The sequence below is a fragment of the Anguilla rostrata genome, chromosome 10 (assembly GCF_018555375.3).
Source record: "Anguilla rostrata isolate EN2019 chromosome 10, ASM1855537v3, whole genome shotgun sequence".
NCBI classification, from domain to species: domain Eukaryota; kingdom Metazoa; phylum Chordata; class Actinopteri; order Anguilliformes; family Anguillidae; genus Anguilla; species Anguilla rostrata.
In genome coordinates this window covers 9,557,833-9,580,242 of record NC_057942.1, presented here as the reverse complement: position 1 = coordinate 9,580,242, position 22,410 = coordinate 9,557,833, and the positions used below count along the sequence as shown (strand labels likewise).

The window sequence follows — 22,410 nt, the reverse complement described above, 5'->3', positions numbered from 1 at the left end:
ACTCAATTCCTTTCAGTCAGTCTGAAGTTCCTTCAAAGAATTACTTCAAATCCTTCCTTTAAAGCCTACCATACTAGCCTAGGAAGGATAGTCAATCGAAGCCAGCCATCATAATTTGTTTTGTGAATAGAAAGCACAAGATCAAATTATCGAAGCAAGCCAGAAAGCTGAAGGAGACTGGAGGTGCACTTGAATAAGCATCTCACTAAGATTAGCTGACATTGCCAGAGAGGCACGCATAACAAAACAAAATCAAGCAACATGGACGAAGAACAGCGAAGTGCGGATACGATGGAGCAGAACAATTGAAGAGGCAAAAGTGGTGGTCTTAAAAACCTGGAACAATTCAGATGATTATATATGTGTACCTACTTATTTCGATGCCACGGAATAGGATCGCGGTCATCACATAAAGTGGATGTAGCCTTCAATGCCAGCGCATGAATGACGGGACTTGACAGTGATTGTTATTTATTTCCGTTTGGAGACATCAATGCTGAGGAATTTTTAGAAATGAACAATCAGTGGGGTGGAGGGATTAAATAGGAAATGTGAAATGTGGAACTTTAAAACATTTCACTACGCAGAGCACAAAAGGTATGGGATTGAGAATGAGACGACATCATCATCAACAACAACAACTGTGAGTACCAAACAGACGAACAGTTGAGCATGAATTTGAATACAAATGGCGCAATGTCAATAATAAGTTTCATCAGCAGAAGTCTCAATAGTAACTTTTTAAAAATCAAAGCTTTCCTGAGTCAATTCAATAAGAGGTTCAGTGTACAGTAACTGGGGTATCTCAGACTTGGCTTAATGATGAGGAAGCTGCTGATGTTAAACTGGAGGGATATGAGATGTTTGTTTACTGTTCCTGAGTCAAAATCGTCCATGGATATTTATGTGCTTTTCATGGATATTTCATAATGAAACTCAATGAATACAAAATGGGGGAAGTGAGGAGGAGGTGGGTTTCAGATAGCCTTGAAGTGGTATCAGGTCTATTTGTTACCTGCGAGCAACTAAATCTTGTGAAAACTGTGCTCTGACAACAATCCTGCTTTTGCCCACTCTGCGAAGCGGTCAGTCACTTGCAGTGCAGGAGGCTATGAAACCAGGACGTCCCATTACGTTGCGCAAGCTACATACGCCGATCACCTTATCCAGCAGCCAACGCTCGCTGCATTCCAGCTCTCAGGAACTTGGAAAAATGGATTTCGCAGGGTGAGCACCGGCAACAGATGTCGACATCATTCCCACGGAGCCGGCACTGACACATGTCGAAGCCGTCCCTGACGCGACGCGTTTGATCCTTGACGCCGCGACGCGCTTGGCAGTCGGAGTGCGGCCTGGCCTCAGGCCCTGCAGATGTAGGTTGCGGCACGCTCCCAAAAACGCCCGCAAAATGGAAAAATAAATAGATGCAGAAAGAGACGTCAAATGGGCGCCGATGTGCTCAGTCAATTCTGACTGCTCTTGGCCTTCGGGAAGACGGTGCAGGGACCCACTATAAATCACGTCACCTTGGAAACACAACAGTTGGGTCATGAAAAGGGAAATCATCAAGACTCCCTCCACCAGGAGGCCTGCTCCTTCATTACGCTCCACATGAATCTAATTGCGACAGAAATTATGAAAATAAGGTGCCTTGTGTACGCGGTTGCAGCTGTCGACAGTTAGCATGTTAACAAGTTAGCATGGCTGTCTGCCTGCCAGGTTTGCTTAAAAAGCTATTAACAGCTTTCCAGGGGTAATTTTAGCCAACGGCAAAAAATAGTGAGGTTTGCACTGCAAGAAAAAGTTTTTAAAGAGTCTCCCTGCAATTTCAGTGTGCTTTTTCAGTGTACAGCAGGAGAAGAAGTAATACAGACATTTCAGCTGCAAAGTTTTCTTCAGTGTGAAATTTCTTGGAGAGCGAACCCACCATTTTTTTTGCCACCATTTGTAAACGCACCGACTAATCATGTTTTAACTAGAATTTAATCGGGTTCTACGGTGCTATGGTTCACATTCTCTATGTAACATCAGCCAGGCAAAAACACAAATCTTACTGTAACAGCTGTTAAGAGTGGAAAAAGCTTGTTGTGGACTGGATGTGGCGAAATCGGGAGGGCGAGAGGACAGGCGGCTCCACCGAAGGGCAGCCGGTGTCAGCGGCGGGTTTTTTTCCCGCTCGCGGCTCGCTCGGGCGGCGCTGGAGCTGTGGGTGTTTATCTGTGCCGGTCAGCATCGGGCTCCCCTGCCGGGCCCAGCCTGCCTGGACCTGCCAATCTCCATCTGTCTATAATCTGCACGCAGAGCACCGAGGCCCCGGCGCACCAATCTGCAAGCTGCTCGCCGGCGATAACATTCATCGCACCGAACGCCATCGATACTGACCCACGCGGTTACCGACCCATGGCAAGCCCAGCCGTTTTTTTTTTTTTAATCTTTTTTTTTTTTTTTCCACAGTACAGAAGCAACATTATAAAAAGTTGTTCCTTCAATGGCCCGGTGAACTAACCAACATAAAACACTATTCCCTCACATTGTACGCCATTCCTTTCAAATCAGTCCTCGCTAAAGAGAATCACACCTCTGATATACACAGAGTGTGGCCTTGCTCAGATCAGGGCACTGATCCTTTGAGACTAGGGGCAGGCAGGAGGAAAATTAGGCATAAAAAGGCATGGTTTAAATGCATGAAGAGAAACCGGTGTTTCAAACATACATTTGGACACAACAAATAAACTGGCTCCGCATCAGTTTTACAGAAAGGAGTGCAAACGGCTGCTTTCAGAACTTGATTCTCAGTTGCACTCCACCTCAGTTCAGTCCTCTCTCACTGAACCGGATCCAAAGAGCCCGGGACCTTCATCACACACGGCGCTTCGCTAATCCCTGACAGATTTGGAAGGTTACCCCGCCAGTGGTCCTCCAGTAGAGAGATCAGGCCGCTGTCGGACTGGTGCCAGCTGTGATCGGTTTAACCCACGGGGTGACGGAGACGGGCAGTCGGGCGGTCTCCACGGAAACAGAGAGAGCCCGCCGCTCACCACCATGCGTGGCGCTATGAAGGTCTCAGCGGCACTTAACTTGGGAAACATGGGGGATGCACAGGCCGCCATTTTAATTACAAATAATGTTTTGCATACATTCACGCATACCTGCCTTCCAGGTAACATTTGTTATGGTTTTGCTAGACCTACATCAAAAGTCGATGCTAGGTCACGAATGTGCTTTAAGAAAGAAATGAGATTAAAAGTGTCATACCTTGTACTGTAAATAGATTTAGAACTGAACATATTTTCCTTAATTTATTTTTATGTAGTAATTTCTAAATATATTTTTCACTCATTTACCTTTTAAATCCAACAAAGTAAAGGGGTAAAGCAAACAATACGAAGCTAAATTATGACAAAATATCATACAGAGACTCTGGGACCATCATTCAGTTATACAAAGTATATTATAAGTATATTGGGAGGTTTATCAAATACTTAATTTGCCCTATCAAAATAAATAAATAAAAAAACAAAACAACAAACCATTTTTCTAGAATTCTTTTAAATCATTGAAGTAAAACAGAAGCATGACAGAGCCAGACTATTACTTTTTAAAAGGGGAAAAAGATTCATCTGCCACATCTATATATGACATGTTACTGAAATTTTTACAATGACTGTAATTTGTAATATCACTGCATGAAAACTCATATACAATGCAGAAAAATGATAATGCTCCACATTCATATGATAATGGCTACCATCACTGCTGTGCTGGAGCATAGATTATGGAGCTCTTCATAGGGTTCTTCATGACTCTACACATAAAAATTTCCACCCTCTTTCATGCTTTGCTAGCGGGGCATTGTTACTGGGGTTGCATCATTTATACATGACCATCCTTCAGTTACATTGCTAAGAGTGCAGAGATCAGAGCTCGCCTTGTCATATCTGCCTACCATCCCTGCAATGGCAAGACTGGGGATGCCATTTTTAATTAGGTAATAGCAATAATGGAGTGTACCATTAGCAGATTACTGGGCAGTGTCATACATATACCACAAGTGCATTTTTGGTTTTGTTACACAGACAAAGGGAGCCAAAGAAGCTCATTCCTACAGCATTCTGCTAATCTGCCCATCATCCACAACAACCCCACTTAAAACGCATCGAGTTTCCAGACTCAGCCGGGTAAGCATCTGCTATCGGAATGAGGAATGATTCCCTTCCATCCGAAAGTGCGGCCGCTACGCCAGACAGGCAGCCTTCGATGGCTCTCCAGCATTGATGAGCCGCCACTAACAACCCGGCCGCCTCGGAGCCTGAAAACGTGCCTCGCCCCGCATCCTGTTCATCTAGCGCCATCCGCTCGCCGGGTACTGGGGAAGAGGTAGTCTATTGGGCGAGAAAACCTAGGCGAGCTCTTCACAGGGAACCTCTGGGAGCGTCTGCCTCACCTGCTCCAGCATCTCCTTGGTCCCGGACCTGAGATTTAACACATTTCACGCAGCAGACAGGAGTGTATTAGAAGAGAACACTAAAATCTGACCTGAGCATTCGATGACGAATAGCCTTTGTCAAAAAAACGAAAAGAATCAACACATCCGCGCTCTTACTGTTGATCTGGGACTTCCAAATGAGCACAAAGGTGTTAAAGCGGGAGCCTCCCAGCCATAAAGGGAGGCGGGTTCTATCATTTACATGGTGGGTGCAACGCTGATGTCACATTAGAGCAACATACCGCTCAGCCCACAGTCAGGGCAGTAATGCTACAGTTGTATCGATGTCCACTTCTCCTCAGTTTTCGATATTTATACCTTAACAGCAACAAACTGGAGAACACGATACTCAATAAACCATAAAAAGACCAACTCAAACGGAGTGTAACGCTCCACACGGGACCGAGAGAAAAGCAGTTTATATCCTTCCCATCTTGTGATGTGGTGCTGCACTAAAACAGTCCAGGCGCACGGTTTATATACCGTAGCCATTTCAAAGTTAATTCAAAACCCACAGGTTGTGTCAGCAAAAAAAGAAAAAAAAAAAAAAACAGCTCCCAAAAATCCCAGCCTCTGTGTCTTACAAAACGACTTGATGCCCCTCTTAAGGGGACAAGTTCACCTCCGGTAAGCTCCGCTCGGTTCCAGGGATTTGCCACTTAACCGCCACCGCGCTTAACGTCCTTCTTCGGCGCGCGGGGGGACGGGGGTCCTCGGAGACGCCGAACTCAAGGGCATTGTCGCGCTTATCGGCGGGGCGGCGATTCATCTGCCTGACTGGAAAATGAGAGATCCTATCAGTCCCGCGGGACGGCATTGAGGGGCCCATGTCCTAATCAATAAAACCCAATTCATCGCAGATCTGCCGGCCTGATTAGCTCGCTTAATCCATAGCGCAATTTTGTCGGCTATTACTGGGCCGCCGCCGCGGCTCTGTGAAAGGATGTCGTCATTGGCGGTTATGAGTTTAATGCTGATATGAAGCTGGTGTGTGTGTGTGTGTGTGTGACCAGCAAGGGCAGGGCTGCTCTGAGGTCCTTTTAATTGCAGACCACTTGGGGCGGGCCTCACTGCAGCGGGAGAAGTTTGGAAAAGGGAGAAGAAACGGAACAAGAAAGCCTCTTCACAGTGGTGAAATATCCCTCTTTAGGTCCATGTTGGAGGGGGGCTAACAAATTAACAGGATCAACAAGATGATAACTTCCTATCAAAATATATAAAAATGCGATAAATGCTAATTATGCTTTAGGCTAAGCACTATTTGTTGAAGCAATATCAACTGTAGTACTGCATCTGGAACAAAATTTTATGGACAGATGAGACCAAAATAATCCTTTACCATGCAATAGAAAGCCAGAGGTGTGGAGAAAGGAAGGAACAGCCCATGATCCAAAGCATACTACCTAATCTGTGAAATATGGAGAAGGTATATGTCTTAAGTATAGCAAACATAACAAATATCACTCTAGCATTAACATACTTTTGGAGGGCACTGTGTGCTTCTTAATGGCACAGGGGATTTAAAACCGGAAGGGCAAATGCCTTGAGACAGAACATTGAGTCACACAATTAGATATGCTGGGAAGAACAATACACCTGGGAAAACAAAGTAGACATATGCTGTTGAACTGCAAATTCTGGTTAATCTTTGTTTTTTGCTTTAAAAAAGTGTTCACTAGACATTTTCAGCACTTCCCCCCAACCCCAAAAGAAAAAGAATTTAAAAAAATCAGTCTGAAAATGTCTAGAAAAAGCCTACCAATAGAATGCAAAAAGTGAAGGTTAATCCAGAAATTGATCCTGACAAATCTTTCATCAGCAGAACACGAGAGGTGGCAGACAGCCTCCCCCGACTTAATTTTACTTCGGAGCAAAAAGCAATTTACTGATTTCACTACTAAGCCAAGCACTAGTCTGAGTCTGACTCAGAGATAGAGCACTTTTAAATAAAACCTAAATCTAACTTTTTTCAAATGCTGTTGATTTGGAAAAAATGGAAGCCTTTGCCAATACAGTACACTGGAAAAATAATTTTTCAAACTGGTCCACAGTTTGGCATCTTTAATAAGCAACAGCACAATCTTTAGGAAGTCAGCTACACGGGACGATATGTCCATGAAACGCCAACGGGTGCTAAGATGCACATCCAAGCACTTCTTCAAATTCGGTTGGGAAGAGATTTATGAGTTTGCAATAAGCATGTGGCATTGAAAAAAACAAAAATGGTGCTGCTCTATTTTTGTGTCATCTTTCTTCGCTCATCTCCCATCAATCCTCTAGACTCGCACAATCCTGTCCCTCTCCGTGATCATGTAGTAATGTGCGAGGCAATATAGAAACGATCAGATAAGGGCTTATTTTTGCCCTGTTTATGCTGTTTGTATTCATTTCATTTCTTATCATTATCATTCTTTTTACAAAATGGTAGTATGGAAAAAAGGGAGTTATTGCAAGAAAAATAAAAATGAATTTCCTTGTTCCATTTCCTTCTTTTTTTGTCACACGACACTAAAAGAACCAAGATGGCGGCTTTCATTTCCCCATTATCAGTCACACAACAATTTCACAGCACAGCAATCACGCAATAATGAACTTCCAGAAGCAATTAGACGCCCTATCCTGCGGAGGGGCCTCTGCGAACACAAGACACACTTCTTTTCGAACAGACTAATCAGAGCATATTTCAAAAGGGGCGTCACGTCAACTCTGTTCCCCCGGAAAAACCCTTCAGGAAATAAAAATGAGGATCTCATCAGCAACAGCTGCTCCGTGGATTCTCATACACCTGCTTTTTTTAAAGGGACTAATTTGGACAACTCCTCCCCCACAAGACAAGCTCTTTATATCCAGAGGCGGAGCTAGACACATATCACGGAGCTTTGACTAACTTTAATCTAGACGTGCGCAATCTAGAGCTAAATTTAAAGGCAGTCCATGCCCCAAGGAGGGGAAGGTGGGGTTCTGTGATGGGAAGGTTCTATTGAAGGGGGGATGGCATTCGAGTAAATGAAACAACGCTAATATATAGTCAAACAAATAGCCTGTTTAATTTTGAGTGTAAAATTCCATTGATGTAACTCACTAAATCATGCACCACTGATACTATGGCAAGCTGCGTTACTTAGATGTCCTCAACTAAACAGTGAACAATGTAATTCAGCACCCGGGGATGGTGTCCCCAATATTAGCATCTCAAGCTTTGGGCTCTAATTTCACTGTTGGTCAACACACTTCAAATCACATTAAAGGGACTGTTCATTACAAACGCATTTAGCCACTTGGTTGTGAATTGGCCTTTTTTAAAGACATTATGGGCTCTCAAGCTTTATTTTTGGCTGGACCGCAACAGCGGGGCCAGCCCTACAAACGCGGATGTCCGTGACTGACTGAGTGATGAAGTTACACCATTGGTTGGCCGAGTTATGACGTCACACCATTGGTCGGCCAGTCCAGCCATATAGTAGGTTTTGACCTGGTCTTGTTTTATTAATAAATATGATAAATGAATGCGATAAATCTGTAAGAATGAAATAACTTCCACACAGGTGCTTCTGGTGTAACCATCTCCGAATCGTATTTTACAGGTGATGGAATGCACCATCGTTCTGTTTGACTTTCTGGCGCTCTCTTAATGTCTGCAGTATGCATATATTGCATTGATTTCATTCCTTGATGTCGCAGTGGTTCAGCAGTGGTCCCATGTGAGGTTCGAGAGCAAGCTCCATTCCCTCTTTTCAGCTTGTAGCTTCACTTCCTTTAATGCAGTCCCATGCTTTTGTGAGTTTTTTTTCCCCTTCCATCACTGACTTTTTGTCTCATGATAGCAAGCCAACCTATGTGAATGTTAAGTATGTGTGTCTTCTTTCCTCTCTTCTATTTGGCTTAGTGAGCTCTTTCACCGTGAAATATCTGTAGATCCCATTGGGTGAACTGTAGTCAAGTTGCAAATGTGTGACACCAAACCCACTATTATAGGCTTTCAAAGACCCAAAAGATACACCTAAGACCCAGTATTTCATTTTCTTCCGCAGTGGGGGTCATGAGTCTGTACTTAATCTTAAGAACCATGTATTCAAATATGCTGAAACCTACACTACATGGGACTTTCAATAAAAATAAATAATATATTTAAAAAATATTTTCATTGAATGTTTGTTGTCATCCCATACACTTGCATTATGTCAAAAAAAAACAGTTCTGCTGGGTCTCAGGACACTACTGTTATAGCACTCCCAAGGCACACTCTTCTCTGGCTGTCATTCTTTGCTAGACAGCATAACTACAATTTTCATTGTGCATGACATTATCTCCATCGGTTCAACTGGAAGCAATGAAAAGTACAAGAGCATCCAGAAATAAGTCTATTTTAAGCCTAGGATATTTTTAACCTAGAAGTCCTAGTTCCAACAGGTCACCCCAAGACCTTACTGGAGGGCCTGTTCACTAAAGATTGCACTTCTACAATGTGACTGTGCCTTTCAATATATAATATTTTCCACTGCAGTTCTGCACTTTTAAAACTAGAATTTTAGCTCACCCTTCAATTATGTATAGCAGGGCCCTTTGAAAAAAATGATGACTGGCAACAAAGGTAATAATAATATTCATAATGTTAAACCACTGTTGGAAATAAGACCTACTTTCACCAAAGAAGGCACAATGGTCTTTCATAAGTGATCTGTTACAGGCCAGCTCATCGGGAGGTACGGGAGCTCCTACCTGTGTCCTCGTCCAGGTACTCGCGGGACACATGCTCGTTTTGGTGCACCCACTCCCCGTTGCACTTGAAGAAGATCTGCAGAGCGGGCGCGGCCCGGCACCGAAGCTTGATGGGGTTGCTCTTGATGATGTAGGCGTCCTCGGGCTCCTGCAGGAAGTGCGGGAGCGTGCCCGGGACGGACGGCAAGGAGTCCGGGAGGGCATCGCTGCCGGTTCCTGTAAAGGTCAAAGGAGGAGACCATTTTAAGTCTTCTATAAAACACAGACAAACACACATGCACACACCTTGGTGGGAACTCAAGACGCATACGTGTACAGTACATACACATGTACGCATGTGCAAATAGCTATTTGAACACACACATGCACGCATTAGAGCAGATGTAGGACTGACACCAAGGATGTTCTGAGACACAGTACATGGGATAAAGCGTTAAAGAGGAAGAAAACCGGTCAAGAAAATTTATTTCATGCTTATTCTTCCCATGTCAACATCACAAGAAAACAACCATACAATAACAAGAGAGTGCTTAAAACAATCCTGCGCTTGTTCGGTCAACATTGTTTGGCATACAGCATACAACAATTTTTTTGTCCAGGACCAGAAGCAATGGGACGGGAGCGATTGCCAGGACTGTGGCTGTGGAGTTTTGAATGCATCTTATCTGAGCCACATGACTGGCTGTGCTGCAGCCATTCCGGCTCTAATCTCTCTGCACAAACACAACACACTCACACCACATCATTTCCTGTGTTCATTACTTCAGCACCTCCCGCGGTTCGGCTCTCCATTGTGCGAAGCCAAAACAATTTTCGCGAGCGGAACAAAACTGGTTGAAGATGCAAACCGAACCCCGCGGTCTCAAGCCGGTTTGTTTTGATGACTGGAAGGGGCAATTTCTATCCCAAAAAAAGATCTGGAGCCTTCAACAGAAGGCTCCCCTCTTCAGGGCTGAAGGGAATCCAATTTCTGCTGGGGTCGGAACAATGGAGAACGCGACGGGCGCATCCGTGTCACTGCCAGGATTCGTGCTGTAATAACCGCCCAATCCCATAAAGATTCCCCGTAATCCCTCTGATGTAGCCGAGACATTCAGTGGTGAATGGCGGCGTGTCCCACCAATAAATCTCATTTTGTGTGCCGGCTCTGCTTAGCCCCTCGCCCGTACCTTTCGAATTAGGGAGAATCCACAAATAAAGGACAGTACAGAAAACACACACACACCGGCATACACACACGCACACGCATATGCACAAACATGTGCACAAATCAGCACTTTCATGATTTTGCTGAAAGTTTCAGCAAAAGAGCTAAATATCTCCATCGCCATCATTCTAAATTGAATCATCATCACTGCAAAATCATAGAGTCATCCAATCTAACTGACAGGAGGCTGATTGTAATTGTTCAATTGATAAAAACGACACGGTTCTGACAGCTGACTACCAAACAGCCAATAACAGCTTTGTCACCCACAAACTTAGACAGCATGACAACAGTGCCAGTATTGAGGTAGGTCATTCTGCTAAATAGCAACCCTACATTTCCAACGATGTGACTGTTGCGGTCTCTTACTGTATATAACATCAGTTCACTCTGTGATGGTTCTTCCAAGTTCTTTGCTCATCTTGATCTTTTAAAAAAAATCTGTTCCCAGCCCATGTTTCCTATTTAAACAGAAATCAGTGAAAGAAAGAAAGATAGAGTAAGGTACTCTATGTCCATTTTATTATTTTAAAAATCAGAGTTTAGCAGAGTCTTTTCCTTAAAGTCCTAACTGGGCTTTTGTCCTTGACCGATTTAAGTAGGAGACCACTCCAAAGGGATGAGGGAGCAGTTGGGGTTTTCCAATATCAAATAATATCAAATAAACTTTGATCTCCTGAGACCGGCATTTCATCTACAGCAAACCCCCTCCTCCTCCCCCCCCTACCCCCCTTCCCCAACCCCCACACGCCCCCACCACCATAAATTATGATTTGTGGCGCCTTTTTGCACAAATGCCTTTTGCAACCTGCGGCTTATTCATTACTGTGCCTTGTCCCCCGGTGACTTCACATCCGAATCAAGCAAACATCAATCAACCGGCAGTGCCCCCGACCCACAGGAACAGCCCGTGCAGTAAAGGCGCACGTCTGTCGTCAAACCCCCCCCACCCCACCCCCGGATTTCAGCATGGACAGACGGAGAGGCTCCGGCTTCATTTGTTTCCCTTCGCGTCGGCTCAGGGTGTGCCCGCCGTTTATATTTCATTTACATGGTCGTGAACAGGTGCCATCTGTTTATCTCCGGTAGAGCTAGGACGGGGCGGAGATGACACGATACTCAATCCAAACCGGCGTCGGGCCCACCGCGCGGGAGGCGCCGATATTTCAGCCCGCTGACACGTCTCGCACGGGCCCGAGACGCACGCGTCTTCTCGGGCCCCGGACACGGGCTCCGACTGTCACCGGTCGCTGAGCGATCGTTCGATTAAGTCGTTATTAAAAGAATGATCCGTCCCTTTTGTTGTCTCGTCCCGCGTCCCGATGTGCCACCTCTGACTTCCTTCCCACATGAGTTACCGGACTGATCTGATCCGATATGATCTACGATTTCATTATCCGTGGTGCGGCATGGGATGTTTAATACGCACCGCCTCGCGTCTAACGAAGAAAGAAAAATGGGACGTATAACGTCTCCATGTAAATGTCTTGAAGGAGCGAGAGGGTTTATTGCCATCTGATGAATGTTTTTTAACCACAAATGGCTGAATGGCTAACACACACTAATAGAATTATATGTGCAGACTGCCAGGTGGCTGTAAAAAGGAGAGGTATTATCATCGAGCATTTAGCCTTGGTGTGCTCCTGCCATTTTCGAGCGCAAAGCACCTGGCCAGCGATTAAAAAAGTAAATATAACTGGCACTCCAAACTTGTTCGTTTAATGGATGTCAAAACAAAACAATAATTTCATAGTTCAATGTCTAAGCTATCATGGAACCTAATTACAGCAACAAATACAATTTGTGTCAGAGTTAATATTTTAATATTGGCTCTCTCAAGGAAAACCTGCATGTATGTTGTTCTGAATGCCTCGCAAGGGCAGAGGTAATGAACTGTGAAGCAGAACATGAAACGAGCAAACATTCTGCCTGCACGTTAAATATGATTGAGATGTAATATGATTGTACAGTGTATAATTTGTACAGAAATACCTGAATAATTCAGCTCTTAAGAAAGGACTGCTGTTTGCTCTAGCACAAGAGGTGATTTTGAGCATTTGTGAATCCCTTTATGCTGACACACGTTGACATAAAGATGACACCATACTCTACAGTATGTGTTTTGTATCATCTGAGGAGTCACAGATGTTTTTTAAAAACAAAATATCAAATCACATTTACACTTGCCATAGTAGTTGGTACCTAATTTTATATGCCCCCTATGATCATAGCCAGCACATAGCATTTAAGTAGCAAGCAGCACTGTTATGTAAGTAGCATAGCACCAGTAAGCAGCATCAGTGAATTGTGATCTTGCGCAATATCTGGTACAATAAAAACCTGACCATTGGCACCAGCTTGGATTGAACCTGGGTTTTATTCCAAAGGACCAAAAATTAAGCTGCTTCTGAACCACAGTACTGACTTCACTCTCCAATAAAACTGAATTTCCTGTGAGAGCTACTACTAACAGAGTACAGAATTTCAACAATAAATTACCAACCAATTCATTGAGAAATCAGTGAGACAATTTTAAATGAATAAATTGAGTTCAATAATAAGCCGCACATTTGCAAAAAGAGATTATGACATGGAGTACGTAACTATAGAAATTCTAAAGGGTAATCATCAACCCAGCAATGGAAAAATCAGCAGATCATTAAAGTGCTAATTAAAAGCACGGAAGCACTTCTGTACCACTACAGAAATACTCGAATAATATTATATACGTTCTTTGATGACTGCATTGCGAAGACAGTGGTAAAGAGAATTCTATGTATATTTAAACAGAAATTATATACTGAACTCGCACTTTCATTTTCTCTTCACGGATAAGTGTGGAATGGGAGATGAAGTAGTGAAAGATAATTGTGTTGCAACTAAGGGTGCCATTTTGATTCCAGATGGGACACTGCCCTTGTCCACTGCATGATACTTAGCCCCAAAATGCTTTAGTAAATATCCAGTTGCAAAAATAATTGTACATAAAACAATGTAATCTGTGTATGCCACTCCTAGCTCAGTAATATATATTGGTTGGTGTTTTGATACCATATATTCATATACAGTAAACCATGCATGGTACCTACGCCACTAAGCCAAGGAATGAACGGCCAACTAACCTACGTTGAAGGGCTGTTTATTTGAAAGCAAATTACCTATTATTTCAGTCTTTTGATTCTGCGAAGATGTAAAAAAAAAAATCACATGGCTTCAGTGTGAAATTCTGTGTTTGTAAAGCATTTGGAAAGAATGCAAATACGCGTGAGTGTATTTATTTGTTCCGGCAAGAGCCTTGTATAGAGATAAGCACAATCTGCAGAGGGCTGTAAACCTGAGATGATTACACTAAGAAGGCGAATCAACAGACGGTAAGGACGGATGGAGAAAGAAAAGAGGAAGCCTCTTGTAGAGCACTCTTTCCCACATCACTGAGTGACAGGTAGAAAATTGTTTCACATGCTGGGTAAGATGAGTTTCCTTCCTCACAGCCACTCTCTGCAGCAGGAGCTGTATGGTAAGGCCATACATACAACCTGCGGAAATAATTCATTAAGTATGATCCAGCGAGCGAACTGTGGGTAATGCTGATGCTGCCTCACAGGAATTGATTCCTGACGGATTCCTTAATTTCGCCGCGACTGACGCCTTTGCACATCTCCCAGTTCGACAACAGCCCTGAGGAAGCCAGTGTATATATTTGTGCATGCGAATACTTCTTTTTTTGCATATAAAATTCATTAAATTACTACATTTGTTTTAGTACATTAAATTCGGTATCGCCAAGTGTACAGTATTTCCAACATGATGCACAGTTCTGGATTTAAGAACAATGGCATTTGTGTCATTCTTTAAAAAAATAGCATCACAAATAATAACGTGAAGATGTTAAAATGTCAGCTTCTAATAGGAATTGCATAATTACCCCAATATCGCTTCTGAAAGCTAAGAAACCAGCACTCAAAAATTTAAAAACAAAGCCTCAAAATAATGATTGACAACAAAAATGGCTATACAGTTAATAGTGTTGGAGATTCTTTACTGGGGTCTGAGTAGGCATAATCTCATTTAAATAAAACAGTTTTGATGAATTGTTTTGAATTATGGGATGCTATGTGCTAGTCTCCGATTAAGTCTTCTACAATACGAGAAACTTGGCTGCTATTGAAGCGCTTTTGAGGAAGAGCAGCCTTCTCAATCTCATAATCTCAAAAGATATTATTCAAACCTACTAGTACAGTACATTTACATTTAAGTACATTAATGATAGCATTTTATGGCACTGAAGAATCTTTTTCTGTATGAAATTCCCCTTTCCTGTTTTCCAAGTGTGAGAACAAAACGAGTACAAAAAGTGTGAGGACAAAAATAAACACTGTGAAGCTCGTTTGGTTGCAGAAAGAAGTTGAGAAGTTGACAAAGATGCACCAGGCAAGTTTTTCCTCCCTACGAACTATGCCAACTGCGTACAAGTGCCATCATCTTATTAGCAGAAAGCTGAATGGCAATAAAAGGCAAACATGGTCCTTTTTTGGAACTCCTGCACCCCCTCACAGCCACAATCCCCCAATTTACTTGAGTCTGTGCCACACTGAAATAAACTCATCTCCTTAAAAAAACTATGAAAACCTGAATGTGCTTCCTTCTTCTGAAGGATACTTAAGTATCTTACCACACCAAAGGCTTGAAAAAGAATAGAGCTTTCGGTTCATTTTCTTTGGAATGACCACGGTCAGGTTCACATAAGCCATTCTCTTCCGCTCACCTTTGCTCAACCGCGTCCTGAATGATCTGCGGTCGGCAATAAAGCCTGGCAGCGTCGAAACAGAACGCGCTGAAGGACCCGTCCTTTCCGCTAAAGAGAAATATCCAGGGTGCCGGCTTTGATTTCCCTCGCCCGTGATTCTCTCGGAGTGAAACAATCTGCTTGATTTCAACACTCTTTCCCGCACAATGAGAAGAGCAGAGGCCAGATTAGAATGCCTCCTCCTCTCGCACCCATGTATTTAGCTTCTGTCATCGGCGGATAAACACGGAACTGTGAAGAAGTAACCCGTTATGACTTTGAACGGCGCGGCCCTCCATTTCCTCCGAGGGGAACGTTCAGCTGAGCTCTTCGGCATGAATAAAACATGCCTTTCTTCCTCTGCATGAAACTGTACCTCTAAATGTCAGCCCAGAAGCAGGTTTATTAAAAATGGTGAACTTTGGCGAAGTCTCGTAATTACCTTTCTGACACTGAATTAGCATTTTTGGCAGGGAGGATCTGACTGAAAGTTTAACAAGATCAGATTGATATAGGACTGGACGGTGAACTTGGTAGATCAGGCTTCTTGTTAGTTAACAGCATGGCCAGCATGTTAATTACGCCTCTCAATTCACCCTGAAATGGAAGGCAGGACACCAAACTCAAAAATCCTTTCAGATTATCCATTGGGCCTATACAGTATATTCGTGATGATGGTCTTAACAAAACAAACAAATAAATAAATTCAGTGGGAATTGTGTCATTGTAGAATATGATGCACATATTTTTCACATTTATCTAAAGGATAAAACATTAAATAAACATTCAAATACAGATGAACAAAGCAAGTCTAAATTTAATCAAAGAACATGAAAGATAAAAGAAAACATACGCCAGTTTTAAAAGAAATGTTAAATGCCAACTGACAATGCTCCTTTTAGAAGATTAAAAAAAAATTTCCATGGTCATTTTGCATCGTTTTAACATTTTAGCATTTATGAAAAGGTAAATGAGTCAAAAGTGCATTTAAACTGACGTTTCCCTTGTTGACTTATTATTCAGTCACAATGAACATTTCAGGAAACTGTCACAGTATAATGTGTTTGTAATAATGGCCTTTCACTACCATTTACACCTCATCAGTCAATCGGAAATCATCAGACTAAATTGGTCTGTTAAAAAGCCTTTCGACAAAATGGTATTAAATCTCTGCTAGTCTTTGAACGCATCACTCGAATGGGATCATTTTCCCAATAAAGCATCCGGATATACTAAAGAGGGCGTATTAATGCACATGGTTCTAAAACAGAGCGACGCTATTGATTAAGTCAGAGTTCACACATTTACTTCCCACTTAAAATGCCTAATTATGAGTCTCGTCTTTTTCTTAATGCCTCCACACTTGCGGTGGTGAAAGGTAACGGATAATTGGAACAAGGTGACAATTCACGGTCCATAAACCGCACGCTGTTCCCCTCCGCACCTCCTCTGATAGACGCTCGTAAATATCCGCTTTAACGAAGGCAATGAGCGCGCGGCCAATAAGTCACTTATTTCCTCATTACGCCCGTTAATTTTTACACAGGCGCTTAGCGTTCGGCCTATCCGCTGCCAGATGGCACCTCCCCCCCCCCCCGGAGCAGCGGCCACCCACAGGAACGCGGCGGATGAATAAGCGCGCGTCTGCGGGCGAGGGTCACGTGACCGGGTGAGCGCGGACGGCCCTCCCCATCGGGACGACTCATGGGGATGAAGGTGGACCCGCTGCTGTGCTCGCAGATCAACAGGCAATGCTCGGAGTGCTGGGTAACGGAGATCAATTCCAATAAGAGCATCGCCAGGCAACGAGTTAAGACAATAAATGTGCGATTGGTGGAAATGGCTAAAGGACTAGAGATTAAACCAAACCTTCTCCCTCTCTCTCTCGCTCTCCCTCTCCCACATGTCGATATATTATACATTTCCTTTCCTCTCAGCAGCCCGGTTAGAGGAATGAAGAAGGACTCCTATTTCTCTAAGCTATATGTTTGGTCATCTACTTAATTTGAACCATGGGGCTGCGTTTGGAAATGGCTGAATTTCCATGTACGGCTTATTTTTTTGTGTGTGAGTGTCTTAATAGCTTTCCTCCCCTTCCTCTGTCGGTGCTTTTGCTTCATCAGCTCTCTGCAATCAAAGAGAAATGGACAGCCAGAAAAGTGGGTTACCTGGATCTCAAACTGACAAAGCTCCTTCCTCCCTTTCACCCAACAGTGCTCCTCTCCAGCAAACCAGCATTACCATTTCACAGCCACACTAAACTCACAGCCCTTTACACCGGGCGCTTTATTCCTACGCCAGGAGCAAACCTCTGGGGGCTTTTCATGGATTTTTTAACAGGAGCTAAGAGAGAGAGAGAGAGAGAGAGAGACAGAAATCCGCCGGAATCATGAAACCGACTTCGGTGTATGCTTTTCGCAGCGAGGGCCTCCTCGGATTTGGACGGGCCCGGGCTTTGTTCGAGAGCGGGAGTGTCAGAGAGTGTCGGGCTAATCCCCGGAGCCGAGGGGAGGGGAGAGCAGCTGAGAGGGGTAAGAGGGGCCAGGGCCCCGTCAGCACTTTGCCTCTCTCAGCCGCCAGACCTCTGTGTGAACTCACATGCACTTGCAAACAATGACACACACACACACACACACACACACATGCACACACACACAATTAAATGCACTTGCAAACAGTTACCCACACACACACACACACAATTACATGCACTTGCAAACAGTTACACATACACACACACAAACACACAGTGTGAATCACATACTGTATACATACATGCATACACATATGCACACACGCACATATGCACAAAACAGACAAGGCTCCAATTCAAAACTCTAGTACTAGAGTTTAAACCGGAAAACGCTTAGTGTAACAGCATGTTTTATAGTGAGGAGCCTCGTTGAAACGCATTCCACTTGAATTCCACATGAAGGATTCAAACCCGTAATCCCATAGTTGAGGCAGTTCTGCCATGTTTATCCCTGCGCATCTCGTTTGTTTCAGCTGCATCCAGAGAGAAATCAAACCATACTGCTGATGAGCAAAATGTTAATATGAGCTTCATCTCCGTAGAAACCTCAGAATCTCATCTCACAGCTGAATCTCATAATATAACTAACCCACCAACACATTAGTACAACAGGATTATTATGTCTGCATTGGCTGGAACAAAGTACAGAGAGAGTACTTTGGAGGAGGGTAGATAGAATGGAACATGGCATTCAGGGTTAAGGGATGTAAGCAAGAAAACAGACTCACTGATGGGTCTGCTCCTGGCTGTGCCACTTTTGACGGTTTGTCAATAAGCCAGTACAAAGTCAGACATCAACTCAATCAGACAATATTGGCTGAGGCTACCCTGCAGGGGGTAGGGGATAAGACAGATTCTCAACATGTGCCTCACTGTGACCTATTCCAAGCCTGCAACAGTGATTTTTGCATTGAGGCACATTATTGACACAATACTTTAGAGAGTACTTGTCATATCGCTTTGACAGAGCATAACATACAGTGCATTAATAAATGCTGTATATAAAACTAATACAGTGTTTTCATTTGGCAGAAGAATGGCAATTTAATTCATATATTAAACCACTATATGAAACTGAAATAGGTTTAGGAGACTAGATCATAGACACACTCATCTTGTCATTAAAAAAAAAATCAATATGGAAAAGTATAAGATAGTTCAGCTACCTTGAAACAGATGTAAATGCATTAATATTATTCATTTTTCATTCTGCACAAATTTCCTCAGTATATGAAAAATATCAAGCATTAATACTTGATCTGTAATATCTGTAATCTGTAATTGACAATGTTCCCAGCAAAACTCATTTATCGAGAATACAGATGCACAGAGGACCGATGCATTAAATAGTTGTAATAAAAAAGAACAGAAGCAAAATAAAATAAACCCCAGTTTTTCCAACACAGCGGAGCTTTTTTCCAACCACCCTGGGACTTCATTAAAGTGGCAATACAGGAGTAATAAGGCATTGGCTGATGCTTCTAAGAGCACCTGTCTTGTCGTACGACAAGCCGATAAAGAACTGACACACAGCTGATATGTCAAGAAAAAAAAAAATCAGACGACCAAATTGTGGAAACCATTGGTCCTCAGTCAAAGAACGGCATTGATATAAAAGCTGACAGAAAAACATACAAATAAATCTTTTCACAATGTCAAAGAGGATTTGGATATATTCGAGCACATCTGTGTTGAAAATATTTGATTTGTTTGCAAGCGCGGCACGCCTATTTATACATCATCGTCATCATCATTGTCGATGAATGCCAGAGATATACTTTTGAAAAACAATTTCCAGCGCGACTGTAATCAGCTGACAAAAGTGAGACCATCTGTAAAATTGAAAATCTGTCACCTGGCTTCCCCATTTACCTTGATGAAAAGCAATTACATGGTGGATGTGCAAACACTCAACTACCCATAAAGCAACACTCTGAGAGATGGTTCTGGAATAATTATACATCACAGATCAAGTGCCTTGTCAGTTACGGGTTTTGCGCTCGAGTATTCTTCTTTACGCCGGGGGGCTGTAGGCAGCTACATTGGCGTGATTGACAGATGTGGGATTTGTCAGTTATTGATGGACTACCTCAGTGCTGATCCCTGAAGGTGTGGATGGAAATTCTTCCATCAGATACTGCCAGCAGTGAGCTCTGTACTGCTGTCCTTCAAACAATCCATCTCCGCAGACTGCTTAAGACTTTTCCCCCTCCCCCTCCCTCCCTTGCTTCATGAATATGTATGGCTTACACTAAATGCTACAGGAGGTAAAGCCCTTGGATGAGCATGGAGTGTTAGGCCCGGAAATTCCTCCCGATCGCTAACTCTGCAAACCGATATCTCCGCCTCGCCGATCTGATCCCTAACGTCGGCGAAGGGACGCGCGGCCCTAGGAATTCGTCAGCAGCCATTAGCCGTGCCATCGCTTCTTATCGCCGACTGCGGTCTTCACATCACCTGCTGGGGCTGAGCGGACGCTCGCCCGGCGCACTGCCTGGTGTGGCGTGTAAACCTGCCACATTCGCTTCTTCCAGAACACTTACAACACCAGCCAATCCGGCGGGAAAGGGGCGTGGCCAGGACCAGGATTCAGCCAATGTTTGTCCTTAACTTTGACTTAAGAGTAAATGCAAGGGATGCTTTTTTTTCTGTCTTTCTTTCTTTTTTCTTTCTTTTTCAGCCGGGAGTTCAATTTGGGTCAGCGAAGAAAAAAAAAAACCTACGATTGCAAGTTACCAAGAACAAAAGCTGGATTAATTCTGGCCTCAGTCTTCATTTGTGTCAACAAATCACTGAACGGGAATTAGACACTTCTCTCTCAGCGTGAAGAAATCTAAAATAAAACGAAAAGCATGGCTAACCGGAATCTCCTGAGGCACAGTCTACCTTCTGGTCCACCTACCCGCGATGGATTGCCACTATGAATTTTAAATCCCTTGTAATGAGCTAAGAGGCCACGGACAGAATCACACTGGAGAGCTATTTGGAGAAGAAGTGTCCCGGTGAATAAAACAAACGTGTGATGAAGACAAGGGCCGCGAGCCAAAGTCATATTTTAAGATGTTCCCTGGCAAGACAGGGCCAGGTCACCGAGGTTTTTGCCGGAAAGGAATTTCTGTTCTCGCACTGACTCATGTTTGTTGATACAGCTCTCGGGCATTAAAGCCACTGCTGTTTGCCCTTGTTTTGAGTCCCGCGTTTACTCAGGCGCTCGTTCCCATTAGGTACACAACACGACTGAAAATAACCAAAAGAGGTGACTGGCTTAAATTCACCGGCCAATGGTACGCACGAATCACGCTGCAGATAGACTGACAACACCCCTATGGCCACATTCATCCCCAGCACCAGGGGAGGAAGAGCCTGCGGACAGTGGAGCGGTTTATCTCGTCAGACCTTCCTCATTTCCCCTCAGACTGCCAAGCAGTGTTAGAATAATTTATGTGAAACGAGAATAAATGAATAAACACACAGGATTCTCCATAGGGCTTGTCAGGCTCTTTAGGCTTAACCTAAAAGATGAGAGTCACATGTTAAACAGCTGATGAACTCAAATACGATGGGTCAGATGGTTTTAAGATCCCCATTCAAAATTCAGCATCACATCCCCATCATTGCCTCCGGAAGAATGATTGTGCCCATGCCATTGCGCTGATTTCTGCTTATCAGACACACTGAAGATGGTGTATTGCAGTGGTTTTCAATGCTCATCTAACACAGTAACAACATACTATGGAACAACAGGATTTAAAGAAACCATGCATTTCAACAAATGCTCACACCAAGGAGCTGAAGAAAAGCTGGATATCCAGAACATGGGCATTTTCAAAGTTGGTTTTCAAAATGAGTTCTGCGAATAAGTTCATTTACTGTGTTGCCAAACTGTTCACAGAAAAACTGTAAACAATATATCACTGCCAGGCTCCCTAGCTAGGGCCTGAACCACACATCCAATTTCATGAATATTCACATAATTGAGCGCCATCACCCACAATACCCACTTAAAGCAATCAGCTTTGGCTGGATTTGACACATACGTGCTTTTGAAGAGGTGAATACAGTTTTGTGCCAATTACAGAAAATTGAATTTAGGGAACCCTTTTTCATACGAGAATTTAAAAAAAATCTCATATTAGGTGGCCATTTTTGCTTCTGTAGTTGGAAAATCTTAGTCTCTGCAGCTCTCTCACATCCACTCCAACTTAAAATGGAGTAGACGCCCTCCCAGCCAATCCCCTGCAGGAAATCAGTCATCCAAACCCAGCTTGCTTTTTTAAGAGGGAACACCTGCGCGACGCGCGGGATAGCGAGCTCTGAAATTAAGCGCCCGAGGGGGGGACCGTGCCCACCGCAGCACGTGCCTTCCGCGACCCAGAAGATCGAAGCGCGGCGCGGGGGAGGGGAGGGGAGGGGAGCGGGGCGCGAGCAGTCGATACGAGACATCAGACGCCCCCCGCGCGGTGCCACTTGAGTTATGGAGGCCGTGGCGGCGCGCGCCGGGCCACGCCGTTCCTCGCTAATGGCTTTTAATTGACTTAACGGGAAGGTTAGGGACTTAGAGCGGCGAGCAACTCCCACTTTCATAAGCAATGAAGTGTTCATTAGTTTCCCTGCCACCTCTGTTGACAAAGTAGACCGGGGCCTCCCACAGTAGCTGTTGGTGATGAGGCTGCTTAGCA

The 22,410-nt window shown here is 43.7% G+C and overlaps 1 protein-coding gene across 2 annotated transcripts in view; it reads right to left on the bottom strand.

The window, feature by feature from the left end:
- The window catches only part of LOC135264906 (netrin receptor UNC5D-like), a 166,343-nt gene that overhangs the window by 46,166 nt on the left and 97,767 nt on the right, over window positions 1-22,410 (bottom strand). For both annotated transcript variants that reach the window (XM_064353916.1, XM_064353915.1), the window contains exon 2: window positions 9,206-9,421. In XM_064353916.1, the coding sequence (XP_064209986.1) occupies window positions 9,206-9,421 (216 nt within the window). The remainder of the gene's footprint in view (window positions 1-9,205; window positions 9,422-22,410) is intronic.